The sequence below is a fragment of the Manis pentadactyla genome, chromosome 6 (genome assembly GCF_030020395.1).
Source record: "Manis pentadactyla isolate mManPen7 chromosome 6, mManPen7.hap1, whole genome shotgun sequence".
Taxonomy (NCBI): Eukaryota; Metazoa; Chordata; class Mammalia; order Pholidota; family Manidae; genus Manis; species Manis pentadactyla.
In genome coordinates this window covers 44662375-44688765 of record NC_080024.1, presented here as the reverse complement: position 1 = coordinate 44688765, position 26391 = coordinate 44662375, and the positions used below count along the sequence as shown (strand labels likewise).

The window sequence follows — 26391 nt, the reverse complement described above, 5'->3', positions numbered from 1 at the left end:
AACTCTAGAAGGAGAACTAAGGATATCATGTTGAAACGCCAGGTGGATTTGAGAGGAGCTGTAGAGATTTGGGACATCCTGATAAAACCAGGCTCCCCAATTTTATCTCCTGAAAGGAGATTCTGTTCTGGACTAGCAAGAGGGAAACTGAGAAGACGGTAGGTCAGGGCTGGCAGTTGTTTGTGCAGTGGTGATCTCACATGGTTACTAAGCCAGCTTCAGAAATGGCAATGGGTGGGCAGAAGAATGCAGAGATGACACTTGCTTCAGTTTCATGGCCCTCTGGCTGAGATTGCCATTACAAGCAGTGAGCATGACAGATGGCATATAAATGAAACACAGACTGTTTGTGAGTATATTCATTTATTCAGCAATTCTCATAGAATCAGTTATAGAAAAACAATAAAATTACTCAAATAGCGGTTATTAAAATGGATTAGCTCTCCTGAAGTTGTCATTTAATAATTTCTATAGGCTTTGTGTTCAGCTGAATACTAAAAGTATCTCAATAGAATGCTTCAAAGAATGTAACAGGAAGGTTGAATTTAAAAAAGAGAAATCAACTTCTCAAACCACTTTTTTGCATTTCATACATAGGTTGAAAATGTATCATTAATCCATATGCAGATAACTCAAGTTATAACTGCAATTTACTAATATTCTTTTGCCATAGTAATATTTTTGTATGTTTTCTTTAAATTCTGAAAAATTACTTGTCTCAGAAATTTTCAGCTCTTAAAGGCTTATTATATGATCTTTGAAATTGTTGGTACACTGGAGGATGCATATTTTCTGTAAGATAAAAAATAGAAATTATCTGACTCAAAGTGAACTTAACACTTTTAAGTTGCTAAGAGACATCTGATTAATTCAAATGGTCTTGAAAATATTATCAGATATTTATTAATATGTTTCTAAAAAATTTTTGAAGGTGATATGAACATATTTTGCCTTTCACTTTCAATTTTAGTTTATGTAGCTGTGAAATAAATTAATATAACACTAAGTGCTATATTTATTTCTTATATGTTAAAATTAGCTCCCAATTTTCTGATGTTAAAAATAAACTAAAGTAAATAAAATTAAATTCCCTGTAGTTATTTACTAAGTATGAAATGTTGCCATGCTTATAAATGATGAAGGTTTGTTAATGATTTAAACTTTTGAAATTGAATTTGAAAAACACTAAAAATTATAATGATAATAGGTACCTCTTTTTAATAGCTTGCAATGTGTCTGAAGTAAAGCAGATTTATTAAGTTAGAAATGTTTTACATCTGTTCTTTCTAATGAAATTTGAGCATTAGTTTTACAAGACACACAGCCAGGGCACAAAGCACCTCGTAGAGTGCCACTATGTCTAGAAAAGTTAATGTGCAATAAATGTCAAGTGGATTTCTAATTCTAGAAATGACTCTGTAGGTTTTGTTTGTTCATTTGTGGGGTTTTTTGCTTTCAGAAGACTGAAATATAGAAGGTACAAAATTGCTACAGTTCTCAGCAGGTTGTTTAAAAGATTAGAGACAGCAATTAATACATTAACTAAAGAAGCACTGAAATTAATTATGAATCTTATTGTGCATATTGAAAATGCAATATAGATGGGTTTAGTGCATACAATTAATTTGGCATCAGATTTCAGCATGTTATGGCAAGAGGTACCCCCAAGATGGATGGCTGTTTACAAATGATCAGCCCAAAACAGGTGTCAATCCTACTGGGAGCCACATTTTCCAAAGTCACACAGAGGTAATTCATTTGCCATATAAAATGCTCCAATTCAGAAGAGGTTCTTAACACTATAATTTGGTTCCACCAAACAAACATATGAACACAAAAATTTTCTGAAATACCAGGATTTGCTAGTCAGACACAATTTAGTCCACCTCAAGCAATTACTAGTCAAATACAAATAAAAGATTTATCTCTAATCATAACTTTAAAATAGTCTACTTGGGAAGAGGGAGAGAAGAGAAGAAAAGTGGGAATGGAATTTGGGGGGGGTGGTTTGTGGCATTAAAAGTAATGCCAAAAATGAAAATAATATAAATTACTGGAATTATCAGTGTGTGATGAAATAGTAGATATGATGAATAGTAAGTTATGGGAAGCATCAGAAAAATAAGAAGAAACATTTTTGGTAAAACTTGATTAGATAACTAAATGATCTCAAGTCATTTTCCTAGCAAGAGGTCTAAAGTTAAAGTTGAATTTCTGTAACACAGAACAATGGCTAAAAGGAATCAGGCCTTCTCATAAGAAATTTCAGTCATACTTAGAGATATGATCTTTTTATTCTATATTAAACCATAGCTTAAAAATGTGAGACACTGTTGAGTAGATGTTCCAGATGGAAAACCTTTGTACTTTAAGGAGTCACCATGTAGATGAGAAACACAGACACATTTCTCTACTTTCTTGGAGACTTTTTAAGGAAAGATTGGTATTTCTTAGATGATGACCTGCCAACCACATATGTGTTCTATACATCAAATCATGCAAACTACATGCTTTTAGACTCAAACTTTAATAAAACTGCTCAAGAAATCTAGCAAGTCCTTCCAAGATTTCACTGTTTAAATTTTAGTTTTGTTTTCATTTCCCTTACTCCCACTACGTCATCACTGGTATTTTGAAATCCTATCTTAGTGACATATCTTACGTATTACTTTGCATATCACTTTGATTTTTATTTTCTTACATTTGCCAATTGTGTACATTTGATACAGTTGAGATCTGTTATAGCAGCTTGTGAAATAGTTATTGAACATCTGATTTGGCCACATGTTTTGGTCCCTTGGGGGAGACTAGTATATGTAAGAAACTTACATCCCATGGGGAGAAGGAGATGAGTAATAAACCCATAGGTAAATAAATAAATAAATGAAAATTTCAGATCTTATTTATCCTATGAATGAAATAAAGTGTAGCAGAATAGAAGAGAATGGCTGGGAGCTTTTATAGGAACCTGGTCAGGGAAGCACTTTTTAAGAAGCTAGCATTTGAATTGAGACCTGAATGATTAAAGATAACTGATGCAAAAGGCTAAAAATGGTTACAAGGCCTTTGTGTCTGGAGCATAGTGACCAAGAGCCAAAAAATAGTTTGAGATGACTTTGGAGAAAGAATCAAGGGCTAGATTTTATAGGCCTCTTTAGGCCATGATAAAAGTTGTGTTGTTTTGTTTTTCTTTCCTAATTTAATTGCAGTTACTCAAAGGTTGTAAACAGAGATTTGCAGATGAGCTCACTGCTGTAGGCACCAATGGCTGTAAAGAGGCCAAAATGAGGTCCCAAAAACAACCTAGGAGGCTATTTCAGTAATCTAGGAGAGGGAGAAGAATAAATTGGTCTGGAATTATTAGTTTAGATGATACATATGGCTCAATACATTTTGGAAGTAGAGCTTGAAGGATGTACTGATGGATTGTTTGAGGGCTGTACAATAAAAGAGTCAGGATTGCCCCTAAGGGTTTTATCCTAAGCATCCGGGTGGTGGTACCATTTTCCAAAATAGACATGACTTTGGGAGATGAATGAAGAAGAATCAGTATTTCACTTTTGCTCAAGTTACTTCTACTTCCTGGACAGCAACTGGAGATGTTTATTAGATGGTTAGATACACAAATCATTTAGATATACAAATCTGGGCTCATGATATAAAACTTGAATGACAAAAGTTTGTGCTTTTCCTATCATCATTTGGATTATTGTTTATTGTTTTAGTTAATATGCCCAGTATAAATTTGCCCAATGAGAGCCTTTAGAGTAGTTTAGTTCTATCCAAGGAAAACAAAATAGGAGACTTTTTTGCCTCATATTAAAATTAAAGACATTCCCAACTACAAAAAATGTATGTCTTTAATATATATCCCAAACCCTTTTTCACTGCAAACCAGTTCCTCATATGCATGATGAAGGAACTTATTTTTAGTTTTCTCATGCATATACTGACATGATATTTTTTAAAGTTGTTCTTAAAAAACAATGCTCACATGTTTCCTAAATACCAGTGGAATGGTTCAATCATGAATTCCTTTTTTGGCAAATGAAGCAGACTTTGATAGTACACATATTACATACCTCTGCATCACACGAAAATTGTGGAAATCTTTTCACTGGTTTTAGAAATTGGGTCCTTATTTTATAGTCATTTAAGCATACTGAGAAATTTCCGTTACTTGACTGTGCTCTTTGCTTTTTTGCTGTGTTCTAGTGGTTTGGCAATAGATTAGAGGTTGGGTTTTCCACCATTTGGTACTAATTATCTGGGAACAATCTGATTTCCATTTATTATATTCACATGGCAGTGTTGCCTGTATTTATATCAGAAAAAAAGGGTTTATTCTGCCCTCCTAGCCTCATGAATGCCTCCAGAAGATTGTCCCATTATAAGATGTGGGCATAACAGGTTAAAGTTGTTCCTCTTGATTCTTGTGTCTGAATACTTACATATTACTTTTCTGGCTATAGAAGATTTAACCAAATCAGACAATTGCCAGGAAGTAAAATGAATAAAATTATAGTCCTAAGAAATATTGGATTGCTGAGTAAATGTCTCCCTTTCAGTTAAACCAAGTGTTACTGGATAAAATTCTACCTTTACATAATCAACTGTGTAGCCACTGATTAGACTTGATAGGACAATTATAACCTAAAATGTTTATTTCATTAAACAAAACTCAACTACTATTGAAGTCAAGATGGGCAAGAGCAGATTGTGCAAACTCTCAAGTACACAAGTCAAATATGAATCATTAAACAAAGGCATAAATTTTAAACATGAACATTGATTCAAGAATATTTCTTGCCAACATAAAATGATAGGCAATCCACAACTTCACTTTCATTATTGATACTTTAAGCAAAAGATCATTCTAAAGAGATATTTTCTGCCTAATGTGAAGAAAAATATATTCCATTCCATTTCTGACTATGAGTACCTGATCAAGTCATTTAATTTCTCTTTGTCCCAGTTTTCTTCTTTGGGATATGTAGACAATCAGGCCCATTTAACTTGTAAGAGTCTTGTAAGAACATATAAAATAATACGTCTTATAATGAAGAGACCAATATAACCAAACTATGGATCTAGAAATATGAAAAAATATATTCACGATGCTATAAATTCCAAATTCTAGAAGTTGTTACTTTTAAAGTTTATTTTAAAAGTGACGTTGAAATGTGCCATAACAGTGAACTTTAAAAGTACTAATCAGAATGGTAATATAGAAGGATAAGCACTTTACATTACCATTATATTTCCCTATCTATAGTGTTACTTATAATCTACCAGTTTTTTAACTAGAAAAATGTAATTTTGACATCTTTATTTAAAATATAAATTTAAATAATTTACTTTTTTTTTACATATATATATATATTTTTTATTAAGGTATCATTGATATACAATCTTATGAAGGTTTCACATGAGCAACATTGTGGATACTACATTCACCCATATTATCAAGTCCCACCCCTACACCCCATTGCAGTCATTGTCCATCAGCCTAGTAAGAGGCTATAGAGTCACTCCTTGTCTTCTCTGTGCTATTCTGCCTTCCCTCTGTGCCCCCTACATTATGCGTGCTGATCATAATACCCCTTAATCCCCTCCTCCCTCCCTCCCAATCTGCCCTCCCAACCCCCTTTCCCTTAGGTAACTGCTATTTCCTTCTTGGAGTCTGTGAGTCTGCTGCTGTTTTGTTCCTTCAGTTTTGCTTGTTGTTATACTCCACAAATGAGTGAAATCATTTGGTACTGGACTTTTTCTGCCTGCCTTATTTCATTGGGCATAATACCCTCTAGCTCCATTCATGTTGTTGCAAATGGGAGGATTTGTTTTCTTCTTATGGTTGAATAATATCCCATTGTGAATATGTACCACATCTTCTTTATCCATTCATCTACTGAGGAACACTTAGGTTGCTTCTATGTCTTGGCTATTGTAACTAGTGCTGTGATAAACATAGGGGTGCATATGTCTTTTTGAATCTGTGATCTTGTTTTCTTCCAGTAAATTCCTATGAGTGGAACTCCTGGGTCAAATGGTATTTCTATTCTTAGGTTTTGAGGAACCTGCATACTGCTTTCCACAATGGTTGAACTAATTTACATTCCCATCAGCAGTGTAGCAGGGTTCCCCTTTCTCCACATCCTTACCAGCATTTGTTGTTGCTTGTCTTTTGGATGTTGGCCATCCTAACTGGTATGAGGTGATATCTCATTGTGGTTTTTATTTGCATTTCTCTGATAATTAGTGATGTGGAGTATCTTTTCATGTGCCTGTTAGCCATCTGAATTTCTTCTTTCAACAAGTGTCTGTTCAGATCCTCCACCCATTTTTTAATCTGGTTATTTGCTTTTTGGATGTTGAGGCATGTGAGTTCTTTATATATTTTGGGTGTTAAACCCTTGTCAGATATGTCATTTACAAATATATTCTCCCATACTGTAGGATGCCTTTTTGTTTTGCTGATGGTGTCCTTTGCTCTACAGAAGCTTTAGTTTGATGTAGTCCCATTTGTTCATTTTTGCTTTTGTTTCCCTTGCCTGAGGAGATGTGTTCAGGAAAAAGTTGCTCATGTTTATATTCAAGACATTTTTGCCTATGTTTTCTCCTAGGAGTTTTATGGTTTCATGACTTACATTCAGGTCTTTGATCCAATTTGAGCTTACTTTTGTGTATGGGGTTAGACAATAATCCAGTTTCATTCTCTTACATGTAGCTGTCCAGTTTTGCCAATACCAGTTGTTGAAGAGACTGTAATTTCCTCATTGTATATCCATAGCTCCTTTATCATATATTAATTAGCCATATATGTGTGGGTTTTTATCCAGACTCTCTATTCTATTCCACAGATCTATAGGTCTGTTCTGTGCCAGTACCAAATTGTCTTGATTACTATGGCTTTGTAGTAGAGCTTGTTGTTGGGAAACATAATCCTCCCAAGAATTTATTTTTTAAATTTATTTCTAAGTATGATTTTGAACCTCTAGTATTATACTAATTATGATAAATCATACATTAATCTTAAAGTTGTTTATTTTACATGTTAAAGAGTCTTTGGAGATATATATTGCCAAAGCAACAGCATAAAATGTAATTCTGGTATCATTCTAAAATTTCTTTAGATATTACCACAGAACTGTTTCATCTTTAATGCAGCTTTTTCTTATTGTTTAAATATATTCAACATTTACTCACAGGATTCAAACCTTTTTGTGACATTTCATCATTGTCATATTTAGGCAAAGCTTAAGGCTGAAAGACTCAGCATGGCCTAAATGCACCAAGCTACTACTTACTGAAAGAAAGAGCTACAAAACTACAACAGCACTCATTATTAATATGTCTTAGTACACTAGCAACTTCTTCATAATTAACATGTAGTCATTCAGCATAGAATTCCTCATTCCCTTTAGTATAATAAAATCCTGTCCATCCTCTGATAGACCAAAGCCCTTGGAATTATAAGCATACAAGGATTAAACAGTGATGCCATGAAATTCTGTAGTAAAATCCAAAGATTTTGGTTTTCAACCATCTGTCAAAATACTGACAAAAGGTGCAAAATTAAAATATTTAATGCTTTTCATCTAAACTATGTATTTACTTTCTTAGAACAGTAACTTACTGTCAACCAGTTAAAAATAGGAGCTTAAATAATGACTCGATCTTGAACCCTTTAATTTGGAGACACCACTCAGAATATTTATCTAGTGCCAAGAATGTCACTGTATGCCAATTAGATGCTATATTCACATGTTCCTGTCCCTTTTTAATAGGCCTAACAGTTTAGTGCAGAATCAGACACTATCAAAATATACCCACTTAAGTATGCCCGGCTTAGACTTCATTCTTAATAAAGAATGAGATGTAACATCTAATTTCTTGGCTTGAATCATTTCTAAGTAAGGAATCACAAAGTCAAATGTCAACAGAGCCCTGGCTTTGATATAAGTGTGTGGAATGGCATGTGGTGGTGGTGATGAATTGGAGAGCGTACCCCAAATTTAAAAGGCACAGCAGTTAATGTCATTCAGTTATTTTCATGCAAGTTTGTGGGCCCACTTTCTAGGTTTTCTAACTTTCCAAGAAAAATCTCTCAATGGTAATGCAATCTCTCCTAACTTACCCTCAAGCAACTGGTTAAATGTTTAACAAGAACTGTGTAACCAAAACAAAAAATGCCAGTTGACAAATCTAGATTACTGATGACCGAAGGAAACCTGTAATAGTTACAGTGTAAGAATCTTAAACTCTAGATACCAAAACTATTAATACCTCTTAACTGGGGTATTTAAATTCTTGTTGTTTTCATGTTATATGTCATTTTATATACATCCTTAATTTGTAATAAGTATACTTTCTTAGAGGAAGGAGAATGTAAAATATTAACACCTTCATAAATTACTAAAGCACTTTAAAGTCACATTATTTTGGACTTAAGTTTGCTATGAAGCACCTAGTAAAGATTTTTTGGCCAATATAAGTCATAAAATAATGTAGAGTACTCTCATTTAGGTTATCAGCCAGACGATTCTAAGGACACTTAATATATTATGTTTTATTCAGTACAGACAACCTTATCAATTTACTGTTGATGTTAGAAATTTCTCTAGTATAAATTAGACAATACATATTAACAGTTCATTGTATATCCAGTACTGTAATGTGTTGGAGACTTTAGAAATACAAATTTTGTCCACAAAGAGTTCATGGTCTTCACCTATAATTAAGTAAAAGGTGTCTACCAATCACAAAATTATATAGCAAACTATGTAGACCATAAAATAGATTTCAAAATTATATGCATACATGTATACATACCTAGAGATAGATTACTGAGGAGAGCTGTAGGGAAAGTAATAATTATGTAACTGTATATGCATATTAAAGAAGTGATAAATTATATGACTCAGACCACTAGAGATTCTGCTTCCTCACTGAACACTTCCTTTGACTTGCATCTCACTTCACACTACTTCATTTTCCCCTGTGCTTCCAGATATATATGAAGAGGCAGCTCCTAGCTTAAAGACTTCCTTCAAACTTAATGGTTCTTCTAACTACAATTTTAGTTACAACCTTTTACTATGGGTTTATCAAAAGCCAAATTTGTTTTGGCTGTCTCAAAGTCCTGTTAGTGTTGAAAATCTCTGAGGTGTGACTTGTAGCTGAGAAGACGGGCTTCAGGCCAAATCTTACCAGGCTCTTACCAAGCAATTATAAAGGTTTTACCTGGAAGGTCTCATGGGAGAAATCTGCCCTTCCCATACCAGAGTTGTGCCCAGTATGGAGGAGCTGCAGTCAGTAACTCAACCCCCATGCCAGCTCCTGTGCATAGCTGCATTCCTAGCCCAAGTGCCTCCATTCAGGGGCCTCCTTATTGCAGGCCCAGGGCCAAGGCCTCCCTTAAATGCCTCTGTCCAGACCAGCTTATGGGGGCTTTAAAGAGACTTCACTGTGATTCAGTATTCGGTACTTTTCTAGTCCCAGCTCTTTCCCCTTTCCTTCCCCTGGCCTGCCCCATTCTTCCACCCAAAACAAAAACCCAGCAGGAGACTTTTGTTCAGGGATCTCTCAGCAGAGAGACAACACTCTGCTGCTGCCTTTTTTTAAATTATTAAATGAGGTGTAATTGACATATAACATTATATTAGTTTCAGATGTACAACATCCTAGTCTGGTAACTGTACCCTGCAAAATGGCCACAGTAAGTCCAGTTTCCCCATGTCACCATATAAAGTTACATAATATGCAGTACAGTGTTATCAACAGTAGTCACCACTCACTCTGCCTACGCTGACACTTCTGACCCTTGTCCTGTGTCTGGAGAAAAATTGACATTGATGGAGCCACCACATTCTTTCTGGCCTCTGGCTTATACTATTTCAATAAGTGAATGAAGGCTTAATTATTATTTTCATTTTTTATGTTTTAGTGGGCCACACTGACATCTGGCAGCTCAGCTCTCTCCAGCTTTGTTCTTGACAGTAGTTTTCCATACTGTAATGGAAATAGCTTTTTAAAGTCATCCAAAAACTGATGATCAGATATAATACAGTGACTACCAGCTTATCTTATTATTTATTATCTCTATGATTTATTTAAGATGCTTGACAACTCTCTTGGCTCAACCCTGAAAGTCTTTCTGTTTGGAATTCACTACCTATAGTAAAGGCATGATGATTGGAGTCAGATTATTTTGAATTTGGGCTCTGCTTCTTCTATCATCTAAGAAAAAGTCACAAAGAATCTGTGGGCCTTAATTCCCATACCTTTATAATGAGAACATAACATTACTAATACTTCAAAAGAATGCTTAAGGATTAAATCTAAAATGATTGCTGTGAATCTTTCGAAGAATTCCATAAAATCACTGCTTTTTACTAGACTTCATTCCTATTTCAGTGAGTGCTTTTTTCCTATTATTATCCTTTCTTTTCCCATCTCATTACACAGAGGCTCTCTCCAAAATAAATCTTTAGACTCATTTTCTTCTCTACTGTCTTCCTCTCAAGTCCTAATGAATTCAGTATTTTACTTGAATATATAAAAAGGTAGTAGTCAGTGAAAAATCGTCAAATTAAACAATCCAGAACCTAAGGACTTTCAGAATAGGAAGATGTATTCCAACTATTTCTTCCAATTTTACTAGAGTTATACTTATCTTTTTCACAAAACATCATTTTATGAATACATTTTCATATATACTTTTGCCTTTTCCTCCACGTCTTCTTTCTTCTCCTTAGTTGACTTCTCTGTCATCCCTTTACAGCTGCAGCACAAAATGTCTGATTACGAGCACCACGGGTTTCAGAGATGCTCATCCCCTTTCTGGCTCAGTGGTGAGGATTCATCTCCTTGTCTAGATTTTTCTTCTATTACTGGCCCTCCCATCAACCCCCCTGATTCTGGGCTCTCTTTGGGAATGTTAATACCACCACTTTCTAAATGTGGCTTTTCCAAGCCAATCAGTGAGAGCAGCATCTCAAGACCTCACGTAATTTGCTCTCTTGTTGTTATCTCACTTATTTTTTAATTTACCAAAATGTGCCATTTATATAGTAAAGAAAAAAATCAGATATATCCTAAATTAGTGTGAGACTTGGTGTGTCACTTTTGCTTTCTGTGGTTATCTGATACCTGACAGTTTTAAGTAGATAGTGGTGATGGTTTACAAATCCACAGAAAGATGTAATTCAAAGGACCCTTAGATATGGTAGTTGGAAAATTAGGTCATTGGTGATACTGGTAAAAGTTTCAGTAGAGTCCAGTGCAAAAGAGTGAAGTTTATAGATTGATATATGAGTTGAGGATGGAATGAAGTAAAAGGGTGGGAAGTGTTGTACCTCTCTCAGGGAGCTTAGCCTTGAAGAGGAGAAAGAGATGAGAGGCTAGAGGAGTAAAGAGCGACAGAATAAAGGTATTTTGGGTAGGTTTGTTTTGTTTTTAACAACCGTCAAGATTTTGAATATCTTTATATCCTGAGAAAGAGGAGTTAGATGGAAGCCAGGAGAGACAAAGGGTGGGGGATTAGGAGAACACTATTCCTGAGTAGGAGGGAGGAGCTGAGGGATAAAGTTGCCTGGAAGTCTTTGGATGGTATTTATGACTGACACAATCAAACAAGTTGTTAAAGAAAGAAAGAGAGTGATTTTTCTGCATGAAAAAATATACTGCAGTCATGTTAACTGAAGAGCAAATCTATCACAATCAGCCTTATTTTCCATTACTGTCATCATCTGTCAATGAGAAAAATGTATGTATTCTGAGAACTCTAATTTTATATGAACCCCTCTATGCAATCTCTGTTCATGATCTTACAGAAAAACCAAATTTTTCCTCTCTAATCCTCTCCAAATGGGAATTCTCTTTCTTTCATAGTCTGTGTGTGTGTTTACTTTTTTTTTGCCCTGAATGACCATCAAAGTGACGATTATTTCATTTTCACATCACATCCTGGCCCAGACTGGCCCAGATAACTTAATGATTTGGGTAGTGTATGAATTTATTTTACAGCATGGCTATTTGTTGTAGAGAACTTGAAATCTTAGCTAGGAATAAAAGATTGCAATGAATATAATAGTTGGCTTTCACTAGTGTTATACATGCAAATTAAACCCTTCAAAATTTTAAATTGTCAGTTGTATTTGAATGGCTATATTTAAGAAGGTACATCACTTATGTTCAGTTATTTCTGTTTATCTTATGCAAAATATATATACTGAAATCATGTTTTTACATAGTTTCTGACATTTTTAATTATCTGATACAAAAGGTAATTGTTTCCAGTTATAAAAAATCCAATGTGTCTTTTTATATATAAAGAATAGTATTGTCACCATTTTTGCCATCATCTTTGAGAACATTTTACATAAATTTTTTGTTGCTTTTTTGCCAATGAGTATTTAACATAATGTGTTGAAATTGCCATATGAAATTTTTGATTCACAAAATGCCAAGTTCATATGACTTAACTGAATTCGTTGTTGTTTACATATGTTTTATATGTATATGAAATATTGAACATAATGTATCTACATAAAATACTTTCCTGATTCATATTATCTTCATTGCAGGCAGACAGTGTGACACTTAAGTCACCCTCCACTGACATCTTTGATATGATTCCATTTTCTCCGGTATCACACCAGTCTTTGATACCCACTCGCAATGGCACGCAGCCACCCCCAGTACCAAGTAGATCTACTGAAATTAGTAAGCTCTTTAAACAAGTCAATATTCTGTGCTTTATTTTTGTAAATATTAAATATTTAGTTTAACTTCATGGGAAATTATGTATCTTAACAAGCTCCCTAAATTTTTTCTTTCTAAAGTAGTGTGTTTATTTATATGTGCCAAAATCAATTAATTATACTCTACTGTGTAATTCAGAGTATACTACCAAAGACATCACTGTTTACATTTGAAACTATTTTATTAAAAATAATATTTTGGTAAAGGGTTACTTATTTCATAATACAAGAGACTTAATTATATTTTATTGTGTTTGGAGTTATATCTTTTATGTATTTATTTAATGATTATAAATAACTGATGGTAATTATTTTCATTATTTCTAATATATTTAGTAGAACTTAGTTTAATTTCTTTGTTATTCTTAAAGAAATATATGAACCTATGAATTCCATGATTTATTCCTAAACCCTATATAAAGGTTCTTTTTTTGATATCCAAAATACGACCAATATGTTGCTTTTCTGATTACTTTCTATGTATTTGGGAGGAACATAAAAGTCTCTTTTTGATGCATTAGAAAGTATCCAACAGATGCTCATTTTTAATGTTTTGATTGTATTTTGATGTGCTCCCTGTCACAGAAACTGAAAAAATAATTTTCAATGACAATGATCTGTCATATGTCCAAAGAGAGATTGAATTAAAGAGAATTTTACATATTATGCTTTATTGCATCTCCTTTGATTCACATTAAAACATTTTCAATATAACTGAAGTTTTAGCTTAGTGCTTGAAAGTATATCAAAGCCTATAGTTTATTTCTTTCTCTGTGTGGAATTTAACAAAGTATGATGTCCATGTTAAGTATTCAATAAATTTTAGAGGACTAACTTGTAAATACAAAGTAATAACTAAGAACTTATAATCAGTTTACAGAAATATTTCAATACTTTACATAAACGAAAACATACTTAAATTCTTCCAAATATATTTTGTGCCAGTTCAAAGTATTCTTTTCAGAGAAATAATGCATTACATACATATCACAGTGTGTTTTTAGAAAATATTGCCAATACCCTGATATCATAATGGGATATCCATTTTTGTCTTTATGAGTGTCCCACATCTCTTCCTTTACCTGTTTTTTACTTCCTTGGACTTCATCACTGTTTTACTCATTCATTTAATTAGTACAATGAACATTTGTTTAACATACACTAGATTAGACTTGGGTTACAAATTGGAATTTTAAATATAAATCAACAATGTATCTTCAATGGAAGGTTTTAATCCAAGTTGAAATATAAATTGAGAAGAGTGCATAGATTTGAAGATATTTAGAAGGAATAATCTATCAGGATAGTGACTGAGAATTCAAAATCAATTATGACTCAGGATTTCTTATTTTTTTTAATTAGAACAAATTCTTTCATTTTATACAGATTAAAATAAATTTTATATTGAGATATATACCATAAAATGCACAAATCTTAGTGTACAGCTTGATGAATTTTGACATGTGTATATACTCCTGTAACCATTGCCCAGATCAAGATATCAGGATTTTAGACCAAATGTTGTTAACAAGGAAAACTAGAGGTATAGAAGGGGGAGAAATGAGTCCTGCTTTATGTATTGATAAGTCTGAAATGCCTGTGGGGAATCTAAGCAGAGATGGTCAAATGGTTTTAAGATATTTTTTAATGAAAAACTGAAGTAACACTTTGATATTTTTTTCCATGTCTACTAATCTTGAGTGCCAAAGTTTAGTAAATATAGCAGTATATTAATATATGATAGATAGGTAAGTAAGTAGGTAAGTAGGTAGATAAATAGATAAATATGACAGTGGTAACCAGGACTCATCTATCATCTATCTATCTATCTATCTGTCTATCTATCATCTATCATCTATCTATCTAGATCTACCTAACATCTTTCTATACTGACAATTTAAGGACAAATTGTTCACCTCAATTTTAATTATAAAATTATCTAAAAGTCTAGTCCAGTGGAGTTTTAGTAATAGGAATTTTTCTTTAAATGAAATCTTAAAGGTATTCATTCATTTATTTTCATTAGCTACTAAATATATAAAAGCAGAAACTACAAGATTGTCTCCTTAGTTTCTCTCCTTACTTCCTTGAGAACCTTAGTGTTCTCCAGAACATATTTTTGATTTTTGAATATGTATCAGACTTTAATTAATTCAGTTAATATTACTTTCCCTGATTGACTATAAATTCTATGAGGGAAGGAACTTGGTATTTTCTTTACTACTTTAACCCATTGCCTAGCAAAAAGCATAGTAATAATATGTTCTATAAATATTTAGTGGATAAAGGAAAGAATGAGTAACCAAACTATCACCTATTCTGTTTTATTCTTTTACTCCTGTATTAGATTTTAATAATTTTGAACTCGACTTTTGTTATGCGTTTTAGTCCCATCTGAGCTAACCAAAATATGCCAAAGAACTCTGTAATGTTTATTAATTTACAAGGTATTAATATCTTTACTTATGTGAAGCATATGTAAAGTAATAGATTTTTAACTTGTGCACGAGTCACTAACCCTTGAGAATACCATAAAGTTTTAAGAAACTTCATCACAGAAAAACACAACATTCCCACTCATACAAAATGTCTTACTGAGTTTCAGGAATGCCTAGGATCCCTATAAGCCCATCTGAAATTTCTAGTGATTTTGAGTCCCAACCTCAGAAAATCTGTGTAATGAAAATCTCTATCCCTCCTGAGTAGCTCTCCTTTCTCTTCATGAATTCATTCCTTTTGACAAACGTCTACCATATGTAAAGCATTTTTCAAAGTGCTTGTGGTACGGTGGTAACCAAGATTACCCCTTCAAATAAAAGTTCCTCTATTCTCTAAGTTCTGGCCTAAAAGCATCAGATGGATGGAAATAAATAGCAACAGCATTATACTGAACAGTTATATGTAAGATGATGATAAATTCCCATTTTCTTAGGACAGTCCTGGCTTACAGCTTGTCCCGCTGTAAGTACTGGTAGCATTCCTTTCACTCTTTAAAGTGTCTTTATTGGATGATAAGTGACATGAATTTTTTTTCATACAATATATACCAGCACCTGGAACTTCTAAGTATTTTATAATTATTAGCTTTATAATACATGAATCTGAAAAAAAAAGTTACAATCAGAGAAATAATCTTTCATAATGGGACTCATGGAGTGATTTAAAGGATATGGTAGAACTCAAGTAATGTAAATATTATTTCTCACATAGACTTGAATTTAGAGACTATAGTTTTCTGCAAAATGAAAGTCACAATAATTCCTTAGAAATTCCTATGCCCATATATAATTTAAATGTCTTTTGTCAATTAAGGTTGCATTTGAACTGATTCAAAGAAAATAAATTTCTTAATAATTTTTTTGTATATCTAAATAATACAATAGTCCATAGTTTTACCAATTACAAACATCAGTTTTAACTCTGATACTTCTTTAGTGATAAAAAAATGCATACTTTATAATATATGTACAAATAACTTTTTGATACTCCATTACTGCTATTTTTAAAAATAAATTGTTTCTGAGATAGGAGGCATTTTTAAAGAACCTGTCTCATTATAGTTAGATATGAAGGTGATATTATTTCATACTACATGAGACAATGCGCCTTTATTTTTTTTCTGGATAACAAATGAGATTAAAATACATGAATTATGACTAAAACTACTTATACTCAGTCTTACATATTGCTTCGATATTTTGTTGCAAAGGCATCAGTTAATGGAATAAGGAAGTTTCAGTAAGTAATACATTAATTTTAGTAAATTTAAACTGCTTCAGTAAAAGGTAGGTATTGCACTATGATAACTATCAAATTTTGTTGCATTTGATATTAAGAAGTCTTAATTAAAGACACATCATCCTCTCTGAATTTTTTGTAACCAGTTACAAAACCAAATGGTTTTTAATATCGTCATAAAGTAGATCTTTTGCCTCCTTGTTGGCTAGACTTTAACAAGCCTAAGCTCAGAAAAGCTCAGCATAAAATAACAAGTGTGGGTAGGTGCTCATTGGTAATATAAATAGTTTTATATATAATCCTGCTTGAAATCTAATTCACCCCAACTCACTTCTTGTCATTTCATTTACTAAATTATTTTCCTTCTTTTAGAACGGGACCTGTTTGGAGCAGAACCTTTTGACCCATTTAATTGTGGAGCAGGGGATTTCCCTCCAGATATTCAATCAAAATTAGATGAGATGCAGGTGACTATTTTCACAAATTGGCCTATAAATGGTGTATTTTCTTTTAATATGGTACAAAGAGAAAATTATATACCAAAACTACCCTTTCCCTTAATTATTATCAGTATGAAAACTTACTTAAAATAATTACTTTAAAATATTAATAAACATTTAGTCCTAAAAATACTACAGCTGCTAAGGCAAAGATTTTGTTTTGTTTTGCTTTTAATGGTGCAATTTACCGTGGCAATAAGATGTTCATCTTTTTATACAAAACTGCATGGATTCTAATGGCTCACTCTTTTGGAATCCAGAAATTAAAAGGTCATTGCACTCGATTTATAAGATCTGATCTCAGTCATAACAATGATGAATTTCAAAACTGTGAATGGGTAGATGAAGGAAAATCTTTGTAAGAGTAAAATCAGTCTCTCTTCCAAGGAGCATTGTAGTTGTAGTTCCTAACTGCCGGGCTCTTATTGAAAAAGCAAACACCCAGTGACAACTTCTTTAGCAATGTCATCCATGTGAGTTTTCAGTTCTTTCTCTCCCTTTTATTTTTCAATTCTGCATTGTTTTGGAAGTTTGAAGATACTGGTTTTAAAAGTTTCATACAGTGGGCCACAATTAATAAGTAGTCTTATAAGCACTAGAATAAAGTCTTCTCTTTATATTTGCCCTTTACATTTTGGTGAAGTTATTACATCCTATTTTTCATCAAAAATCTGTATATGGTAGAATGCAGTCAGAAACCAATTATGTGAAGCTGATTGAGAAGAGGCTGTGAAGAGGAGTCATTTTCATTTAATAGGCCATTCACTCTCTGTGCCTCATTTCCTAGAAAAAAAAGACCACTAAGTGGATTATGACCTTCTGACACTGATACAACACTCCTTCCTAGAAGGATAGTGTGACTAAGTAACCTCCCACTCATTTTGGACTGCACCTTTGAAACAGTCTTCTTTTCTAGGTATTCTGTGAATTTCCTTATTGTCCTAGGTATAATAATGCCTGCACTTTAAAAGGTGGACTGCTTAACATATGCCTTAGGTTTTCAGAGAATATGTTAAAAGAACATTCCTCATGTTGGGTGGTTCACAATCCCCTTTGGCATGAAAAATAATTATAAGTCCTTAGTATTGACTTAATTTATTATAATGTTTCTTAAATAGCTATAAAAAAGTTATAGACAACTTTTCCTTACATCTCTTATACAACTGAAAGCTCATTGTATTCAAATTTGAAAGATATAAATTAAATAAAAAGAAAAGTTACAACACCTAGTAAAATTCAAATTAAGAATTTTAACAGGATGGAATGGATGATATTATTTGGCTGAAATTGAAACTACCAATATCAAGCTTCTCTTGATTTTAACATGTATCCTGTTTGATGGCACAATTTCCCCACCTCCTTTCCATACTTCAGATACCACAAAACTTTCACACAAATAGTACATGATTATTAGAGAGAATGCTTTATTTATTTCACATGAAATCAACTCCTTTCCTTTTTTATTAGTTTTGCCAATTAGGTTTGTACTACTTGGGACTGATGTTTTTTTAAGAACAAACACAACTATGAGCACTGTTGTGGTAGTATTTGTTTTCAAGCATTATGCAAATCATAGAGTTTAACTTTTCTATTAATGCTTTTTAGATTTTCACAAAATGGAAAATTTTTCCATAGCCTTCTGAAGATAAGCCTGTGTCTCCAGATTTTTGCAGGAACCCAGTTTGAGGAACATTTTATTGGAGTGATTTAGTGATGTTGTTAGTCAAATAATGTTAAGCTATGGTATTTTTGTTTTTGTTTTTGCGACTTGTAATATTTTCTTAATGTCTTTTTTATTCTTTTCTGCTCTCATGGTGGGTAGCGCCAAAGATGGTTGGTATTTTATTCTCATAATAATTTTAAACAACTTACAACTTCTTAAAGCTAAACCTTAATATTTGCATGCTTTACTTAATAAATATTTAAACAGCAGTTTCATATGGATATCTCTGATTACTAGTTATACTTAAAGAGGTTTTATAATCCATACTTTAAGTTATTTTTTCAATGACTTAGTCACATTTGCATTGTTTACCTTATTGCTTGTCTGTTTTTTTTAGTCTACAATTTACTGCAAGGCCACTTTAACTAAAGTAAAATAATATTTTCTTCATCTAAAGACTATGACAACTTTTGTTATTAATCTTGTTAGCTTAATGCACACATTTAGCTACTATTTTTATCTTTGCATATTATGTAAAAACTTAATACAGTATAGTGGGTTGTATATAAATTATATTGAGCTAATAAGCCTAATGAAATATTTGGTTTTTTCTTTCACTTACAGAAGAAATCATAGAACTATCTCATGAATGTACGAATTTAAGTGGAAATGTTAAGCCATATTTTATTGTACATTGTTGGAAAATTAGATCTCTATTTGAAAGCAGCAATGTAGTTATTTGGTTTGGCATATCTTAATCTTCATGGTGTATGTCACCAACAGACAAATCAATATAATAGCACTGATAGTCCGGAAGTGTACCTTGTAAGTTATAATACTTTAAAAAAGAAGCATGGCAAGTCAATGAAGGATAAAAAAATTTTACATGAAGTCGTGTTAAGTCAATTACTTAATAGTTTAGAAGAAGATCAATGTGCAGCTGAAACTTATGGCAAATACTCAAATTTCAGAATCATTAGTCAGTTTAAAATATTTGAAATATGGTTGATTATCAGACTTCTGAATTGGAGATAAATTTTTGTAAGGAAAATAAAAATATGTACATATAGTCTTCTACAGAAGAAACTTAATAGTTCTTTTGAATTTTTTCCTTCTCTTTAAAAATATATAAATATATATCACATATACACAGTGAAAATAAGTAGACAAATGATTAGGAAACTAAATAATCAACAGATAAATGAAAAGAAAGCAGTAGCTCACAAAAGAAGTCCCCAAGTGGCTAACATATATGTAGACATTTTCAGTATGGCCAAAGAAACCATACAAATTAAAGAATTATACATACAAAGTAAAGAATTATAAATGCTATTTTAATCCAGCCAATTAAACATTTTAAATTGTGATGGATCAAGCACTCTCAATCATTGTTGGGCCGGGGTAGCTTAGAGCATCCCTTTGGAGAGTAATGTGTTATTAATGCTTCTATTTCTACTTGATAGCAAAAATTTTAATACATTCTATTCTAAAGAGAAAATAAATATAAATGTGAAGAATCTGTATGCATGAAAACATATAGCAAAACTTATTCACAATTATAAAATACTGGAAACAATGAAATAATATTAAATATTAGTAGAATATTATACAATCATTAAATTTGTTTCACAAGTACTCGATATAGAAAGTTCTGCTACGATTAAAAAACAATATAGAAAATTGTGCATAATATATGTAATACATTAAATTAAAAATACACATAATAAGTTATTTGTATTGTTACTAAAATTGTTTAAAAAAATCTATGGATAGAAGGAGAATCAAAGGGCACACCTTAGCAGTTGACAGACGTTGCATCAAAGTGGTTTTTCCTTCCTTGATACGCTTTTCTCCCTATTTCAAAATGAAAAAATTGGGCAAAATATTTCATACAAAAAATATATTAATAGTATATTAATGATAAAATTATTCTTTTGAATATGATAATTAGTTTATATGAATTTCTATCACTACATAAATTAAAGCCTCATTTTCATTCAGAGCTTTAAAATTCAATAGGAAACCTTAGAAGGATTCAAAGTTCATTACATATGATTTACTAAATGAGACGAAGGAGGAAAGGTCAGAAAATGTGTGGGCAATTTTATTTTAGAAGCAAAGAAAAACAAGGGTCCATATAATAATGTGGCTATTAATAGAGATGATTAAGTTAATCTAAAGGGACTCTGAAAGCATCCTTATAGGATCTCTATGGAGATATTCTTTAAGTGATATACAGATAATTTTTTATTATTGAAAATAGTGATCAACCTCATTTTACTTTGAATGCTATTGTGCCTTTCAAATACTAATAATACATTCATAAATAATATTTTCAGTATAATTGAAGTGATTGTGGTTTAATTTCAAAATTAACTGATAAAATTTAAAGAACACTGTATGGCCTCAAGCCTTTCCCAAGTTAATACCCACCCACATTATCAATCATCTATCTACCTATCTACCTACCTCTCTATCTAACATACCATAAAATGACATAGTACACAGATCCTCATATATTCAAATAAAATATTTATTTTACTTACAATATTTTCAGTTTAAAGTATTGACTCTAAGTATTTGGTAGCTGTTTAAAATATATGCATACATATGGCAAATTATTTCTTCTTGTGATAAAAACAAACTTTTGAAAAATAGGGATAAGTACTCTGACTTTTACTCAGCTAAATGTAATTTGCATTCCAAGTCTTGGCAAGAAGTTTTGAAAAACCTTTACAGTGATGGCACTGCTATGTGCTCTTTGTGCTGTAAACACAATGAAGAGTATCCTCCCAACATTAATAGCAAGTAAGGTGTGGATTTCAGTTTTATAATGATTTTCTTTCCCTGTGTGATAATGTTTACACTGGATTTGTACTAAGATAAGTACATTAGATACGTGTTCTAGATAAAGTAATTTAGGGACATGAAAAGAGATACACAATCAGCTAACACACAGGTACCTGATAGTCTAACTAAAAAACACAACACAAAGCAGAACAAAGGCAACAGCCTTCTCTTTAAGAGACATTTGTTTTCCTCAGGAATTGACTGCTCTTGACATTTCATTTGCCAATAAAGTGTTACATGGCCAATCCAAACTACAAACTACCTCCCTGAAAAAAATTTCAGTTCTGTTAATAAGAAAGAAAGGTAGTATATATGTAAATACAGAGAGGAGGATGCCACATTGCTTCTATAAGGAAACTTGAAATATGCTTCCAGTTCCACTGATTAATGTGTCTATGCTTTTTTTTTTCATTTTGTTATTGTTAATCTACAATTACATGAAGAACATTATGTTTACTAGACTCCCCCCTTCACCAAGTACCCCCCCACAAACCCCATTACAGTCACTGTCTATCAACGTAGTAAGATGCTGTAGAATCACTACTTGTCTTCTCTGTGTTGCACATCCCTCCCTATGCACCCCCCCCCACATTATACATGCTAATCGTAAGGCCCCCTTTCTTTTTCCCCACCCTTATCCCTCCCTTCCCACCCATCCTCCCCACTCCCTTTCCCTTTGGTAACTGTTAGTCCATTCTTGGGTTCTATGATTCTGCTGCTGTTTTGTTCCTTCAGTTTTTCTTTGTTCTTATACTCCACATATGAGTGAAATCATTTGATACTTGTCTTTCTCTGCCTGGCTTATTTCACTGAGCATAATACCCTCTAGCTCCAGCCATGTTGTTGCAAATGGTAGGATTTGTTTTCTTCTTATGGCTGAATAATATTCCATTCTGTATATGTACCACATCTTATTTATCCATTCATCTACTGATGGGCACTTAGGTTGCTTCCATTTCTCGGTTATTGTAAATAGTGCTGCGATAAACATAGGGGTGCGTCTGTCTTTTTCGAACTGGGCTGCTGAATTCTTAGGGTAAATTCCTAGAAGTGCAATTCCTAGGTCAAATGGTACTTCTATTTTGAGCTTTTTGAGGAACCTCCATACTGCTTTCCGCAATGGTTGAACTAATTTGCATTCCCACCAGCAGTGTAGGAGGGTTCCCCTTTCTCTGCAACCTTGTCAACCTTTGTTGTTGTTTGTCTTTTGGATGGTCGCGATCCTTACTGGTGTGAGGTGATAGCTCATTGTGGTTTTAATTTGCATTTCTCTGTTGACTAGCAATGTGGAGCATCTTTTCATGTGTCTGTTGGCCATGTGAATTTCTTCTTTGGAGAACTGTCTGTTCAGATCCTCTGCCCATTTTTTAATTGGATTATTTGCTTTTAGTTTGTTGAGGGACATGAGCTCTTTATATATTTTGGATGTCAACCCTTTATCGGATCTGTCATTTATGAATATATTCTCCCATACTGTAGGATACCTTTTTGTTCTATTGATGGTGTCCTTTGCTGTACAGAAGCTTTTCAGCTTGATATAGTCCCACTTGTTCATTTTTGCTTTTGTTTCCCTTCCCTGGGGAGATATGTTCATGAAGAAGTCACTCATGTTTATGTCCAAGAGATTTTTGCCTATATTTGTTTCTAAGAGTTTGATGGTTTCATGGCTTACATTCAGGTCTTTGATCCATTTCAAATTTGCCTTTGTGTATGGGGTTAGACAGTGATCCAGTTTCATTCACTTACATGTAGCTGTCCAGTTTCGCCAGCACCATCTGTTGAAGAGACTGTCATTTCCCCATTGTATGTCCATGGCTCCTTTATCAAATATTAATTGATCATATATGTTTGGGTAAATGTCTGGAGTCTCTATTCTGTTCCACTGGTCTGTGGCTCTGTTCTTGTGCCAGTACCAAATTGTCTTGATTACTATGACTTTGTAGTAGAGATTGAAGTTGGGGAGCGAGATCCCCCCCACTTTATTCTTCCTTCTCTGGATTGCTTTGGCTATTCGGGGTCTTTGGTGTTTCCATATGAATTTTTGAACTATTTGTTCCAGTTCGTCGAAGAATGCTATTGGTAATTTGATAGGGATTGCATCCAATCTGTATATTGCTTTGGCAGGATGGCTATTTTGACAATATTAATTCTTCCTAGCCAAGAGCATGGGATGACTTTCCGTTTGTTAGTGTCCTCTTTAATTTCTCTTAAGAGTGTGTTATAGTTTTCAGGGTATAGATGTAAGAATATATATTTATCCTCCTTTTGCCCCATGGTCCCAAGCACATAAACTGGTGAGAATTATACCTGGGGCTTGCCTTGGCTTACCCCGCCTTATCTCTAAACATCCTGACCCTCCCCCAAAACAACAGGCTGAGTGAATCTGCCACAATAAAAGGCACCACACTGCTGCCTTCTCTCTCTCTGTCTCTCTGTCACTGTCTCTCTGTCTCTGTCTGTCTTGCTGCTCTCTTTGTCTCTGTCTCTCTGTCCCCCTGCTCTCTCTCCCTCTCTCCCTCTCCCTCTGTCTCTCTCTCTCTCTCTCTCTCTCTCTCTCTCTCTCTCTCTCTCTCTCCCACCTGCCTCTGGGGCAGCCACTCTCCCCTTCAGATAATAAAGTCTCTTGCATGGGCCCGTGTCTCCTGAGTCATCCTGGGTAAGGAGGGTCGCGGTGAGATACCCTTTCAATAGGTATTTCACTTACTTAGTTCTGTTTATTCCTAAGTATTTTATTCTTTTTAATGCAATTGTGAATGGAATTGTTTCCCTGATTTCTCTTTCTATTAGTTCATTGTTAGTGTATAGGAAAGCCACAGATTTTTGTGTGTTAATTTTGCATCCTGCAACTTTGCTGTATTCCGATATCAGTTCTAGAAGTTTTGGAGTGGAATTTTTAGGGTTTTTTATGTACAATATCATGTCATCTGCAAATAGTGACAGTTTAACTTCTTCTTCACCAATTTGGATTCCTTGTTTTTCTTTGTTTTGTCTAATTGCTGTGGCTAGGACCTCCAGTACTATGTTGAATAAGAGTGGGGAGAGTGGGTATCCCTGTCGTGTTCCCAATCGCAGAGAAAAAGCTTTCAGTTTCTCACTGTTCAGTATGATGTTGTCTCTGGGTTTATCATATATGGCCTTTACTGTGTTGAGGTACTTGCCCTCTATACCCATTTTGTTGAGAGTTTTTATCATGAATGGATGTTGAATTTTGTCAAATGCTTTTTCAGCATCTATGGAGATGATCATGTGGTTTTTGTCCTTTTTGTTTCTGTGGTGGATGAATTTGATGGATTTCGAATGTTGTACCATCCTTGCATCCCTGGGATGAATCCCACTTGGTCATGAGTATGATCCTTTTGATGTATTTTTAAATTCGGTTTGCTAATATTTTGTTGAGTATTTTTGCATCTACATTCATCAGGGATATTGGTCTATAATTTTCTTTTTAGGTGGGGTCTTTGCCTGGTTTTGGTATTAGGGTGATGTTGGCTTCATAGAATGAGTTTGGGAGTATTCCCTCCTCTTCTATTTTTTGGAAAACTTGAAGGAGAATGGGTATTATATCTTCTTTGTATGTCTGATAAAATTCTGAGGTAAATCCATCTGGCCCGGGGATTTTGTTCTTGAGTAGGTTTTTGATTACAGCTTCAATTTCTTTGCTGGTAGTTGGTTTGTTTAGATTTTGTGTTTTTTCCTTGGCCAGTCTTAGAAGATTGTATTTTTCTAGGAAGTGGTCCATTTCTTCTAGGTTTTCCAGCTTGTTAGCATATAGGTTTTCATAGTAGTCTCTAATAATTCTTTGTATTTCTGTGGGGTCCATTGTGATGTTTCCTTTCTCGTTTCTGATTCTGTTGTTGTGTGTTGATTCTCTTTTTCTCTTAATAAGTCTTGCTAGAGGCTTATCTATTTTGTTTATTTTCTCAAAGAACCAGCTCTTGGTTTCATTGATTTTTTTCTATTGTTTTATTATTCTCAATTTTATTTATTTCTTCTCTGATCTTTACTATGTCCCTCCTTCTGCTGACTTTAGGCCTCATTTGTTCTTCTTATTTTCCAATTTCATTAATTGTGATGTTAGACTATTCATTTGGGTTTGTTCGTCCTTCTTTAAATATGCCTGGATTGCTATATACTTTCCTCTTAACACTGCTTTTGCTGCGTCCCACAGAAGTTGGGGCTTTGTGTTATTGTCATTTGTTTCCATATATTGCTTGATCTCTATTTTAATTTGTTCATTGATCCATTGATTATTTAGGAGCATGTTGTTAAGCCTCCATGTGTTTGTGGACCTTTTTGCTTTCTTTGTACAATTTATTTCTAGTTTTATACCTTTGTGGTCTGAAAAGTTGGTTGGTAGAATTTCAATGTTTTGGAATTTACTGAGGCTCTTTTTGTGGCCTAGTATGTGGTCTATTCTGTAGACTGTTCCATGAGCACTTGAGAAGAATGTGTATCCTGTTGCTTTTGGATGTAGAGTTCTGTAGATGTCTATTAGGTCCTAGTGTGTTGTTCAGTGTCTCTGTGTCCTTACTTATTTTCTTCCTGGTGGATTTATCCTTTGGAGTGAATGGTGTGCTGAAGTCTCCTAAAATGAATTTATTGCATTCTGTTTCCTCCTTTAGTTCTGTTAGTATTTGTTTCACATATGCTGTTGCTCCTGTGTTGGGTGCATATATATTTATTATGGTTATATCCTCTTGTTGGACTGAGCCCTTTATCATTATGTAATGTCCTTCTTTATCTCTTCTTACTTTCTTTGTTTTGAAGTCTATTTTGTCTGATACTAGTACTGCAACACCTCCTTTTTTCTCCCTGTTGTTTGCATGAAATATCTTTTTTCATCCCTTGACTTTTAGTCTGTGCAAGTCCTTGGGTT

General features: G+C 33.4%; 1 protein-coding gene across 11 annotated transcripts in view; it reads left to right on the top strand.

The window, feature by feature from the left end:
• Positions 1–26391, top strand: part of GULP1 (GULP PTB domain containing engulfment adaptor 1) — a 287882-nt gene that overhangs the window by 257499 nt on the left and 3992 nt on the right. For 9 of the 11 annotated variants that reach the window (XM_057503785.1, XM_057503784.1, XM_036881605.2 and 6 more), the window contains 2 exons: positions 12588–12726; positions 16875–16969. In XM_057503785.1, the coding sequence (XP_057359768.1) occupies positions 12588–12726; positions 16875–16969 (234 nt within the window). Of the gene's footprint in view, positions 1–10783; positions 11009–12587; positions 12727–16874; positions 16970–26391 lie in introns of all 11 variants that reach the window. The other 2 variants (XM_057503786.1, XM_036881654.2) reach the window with 2 other exon arrangements.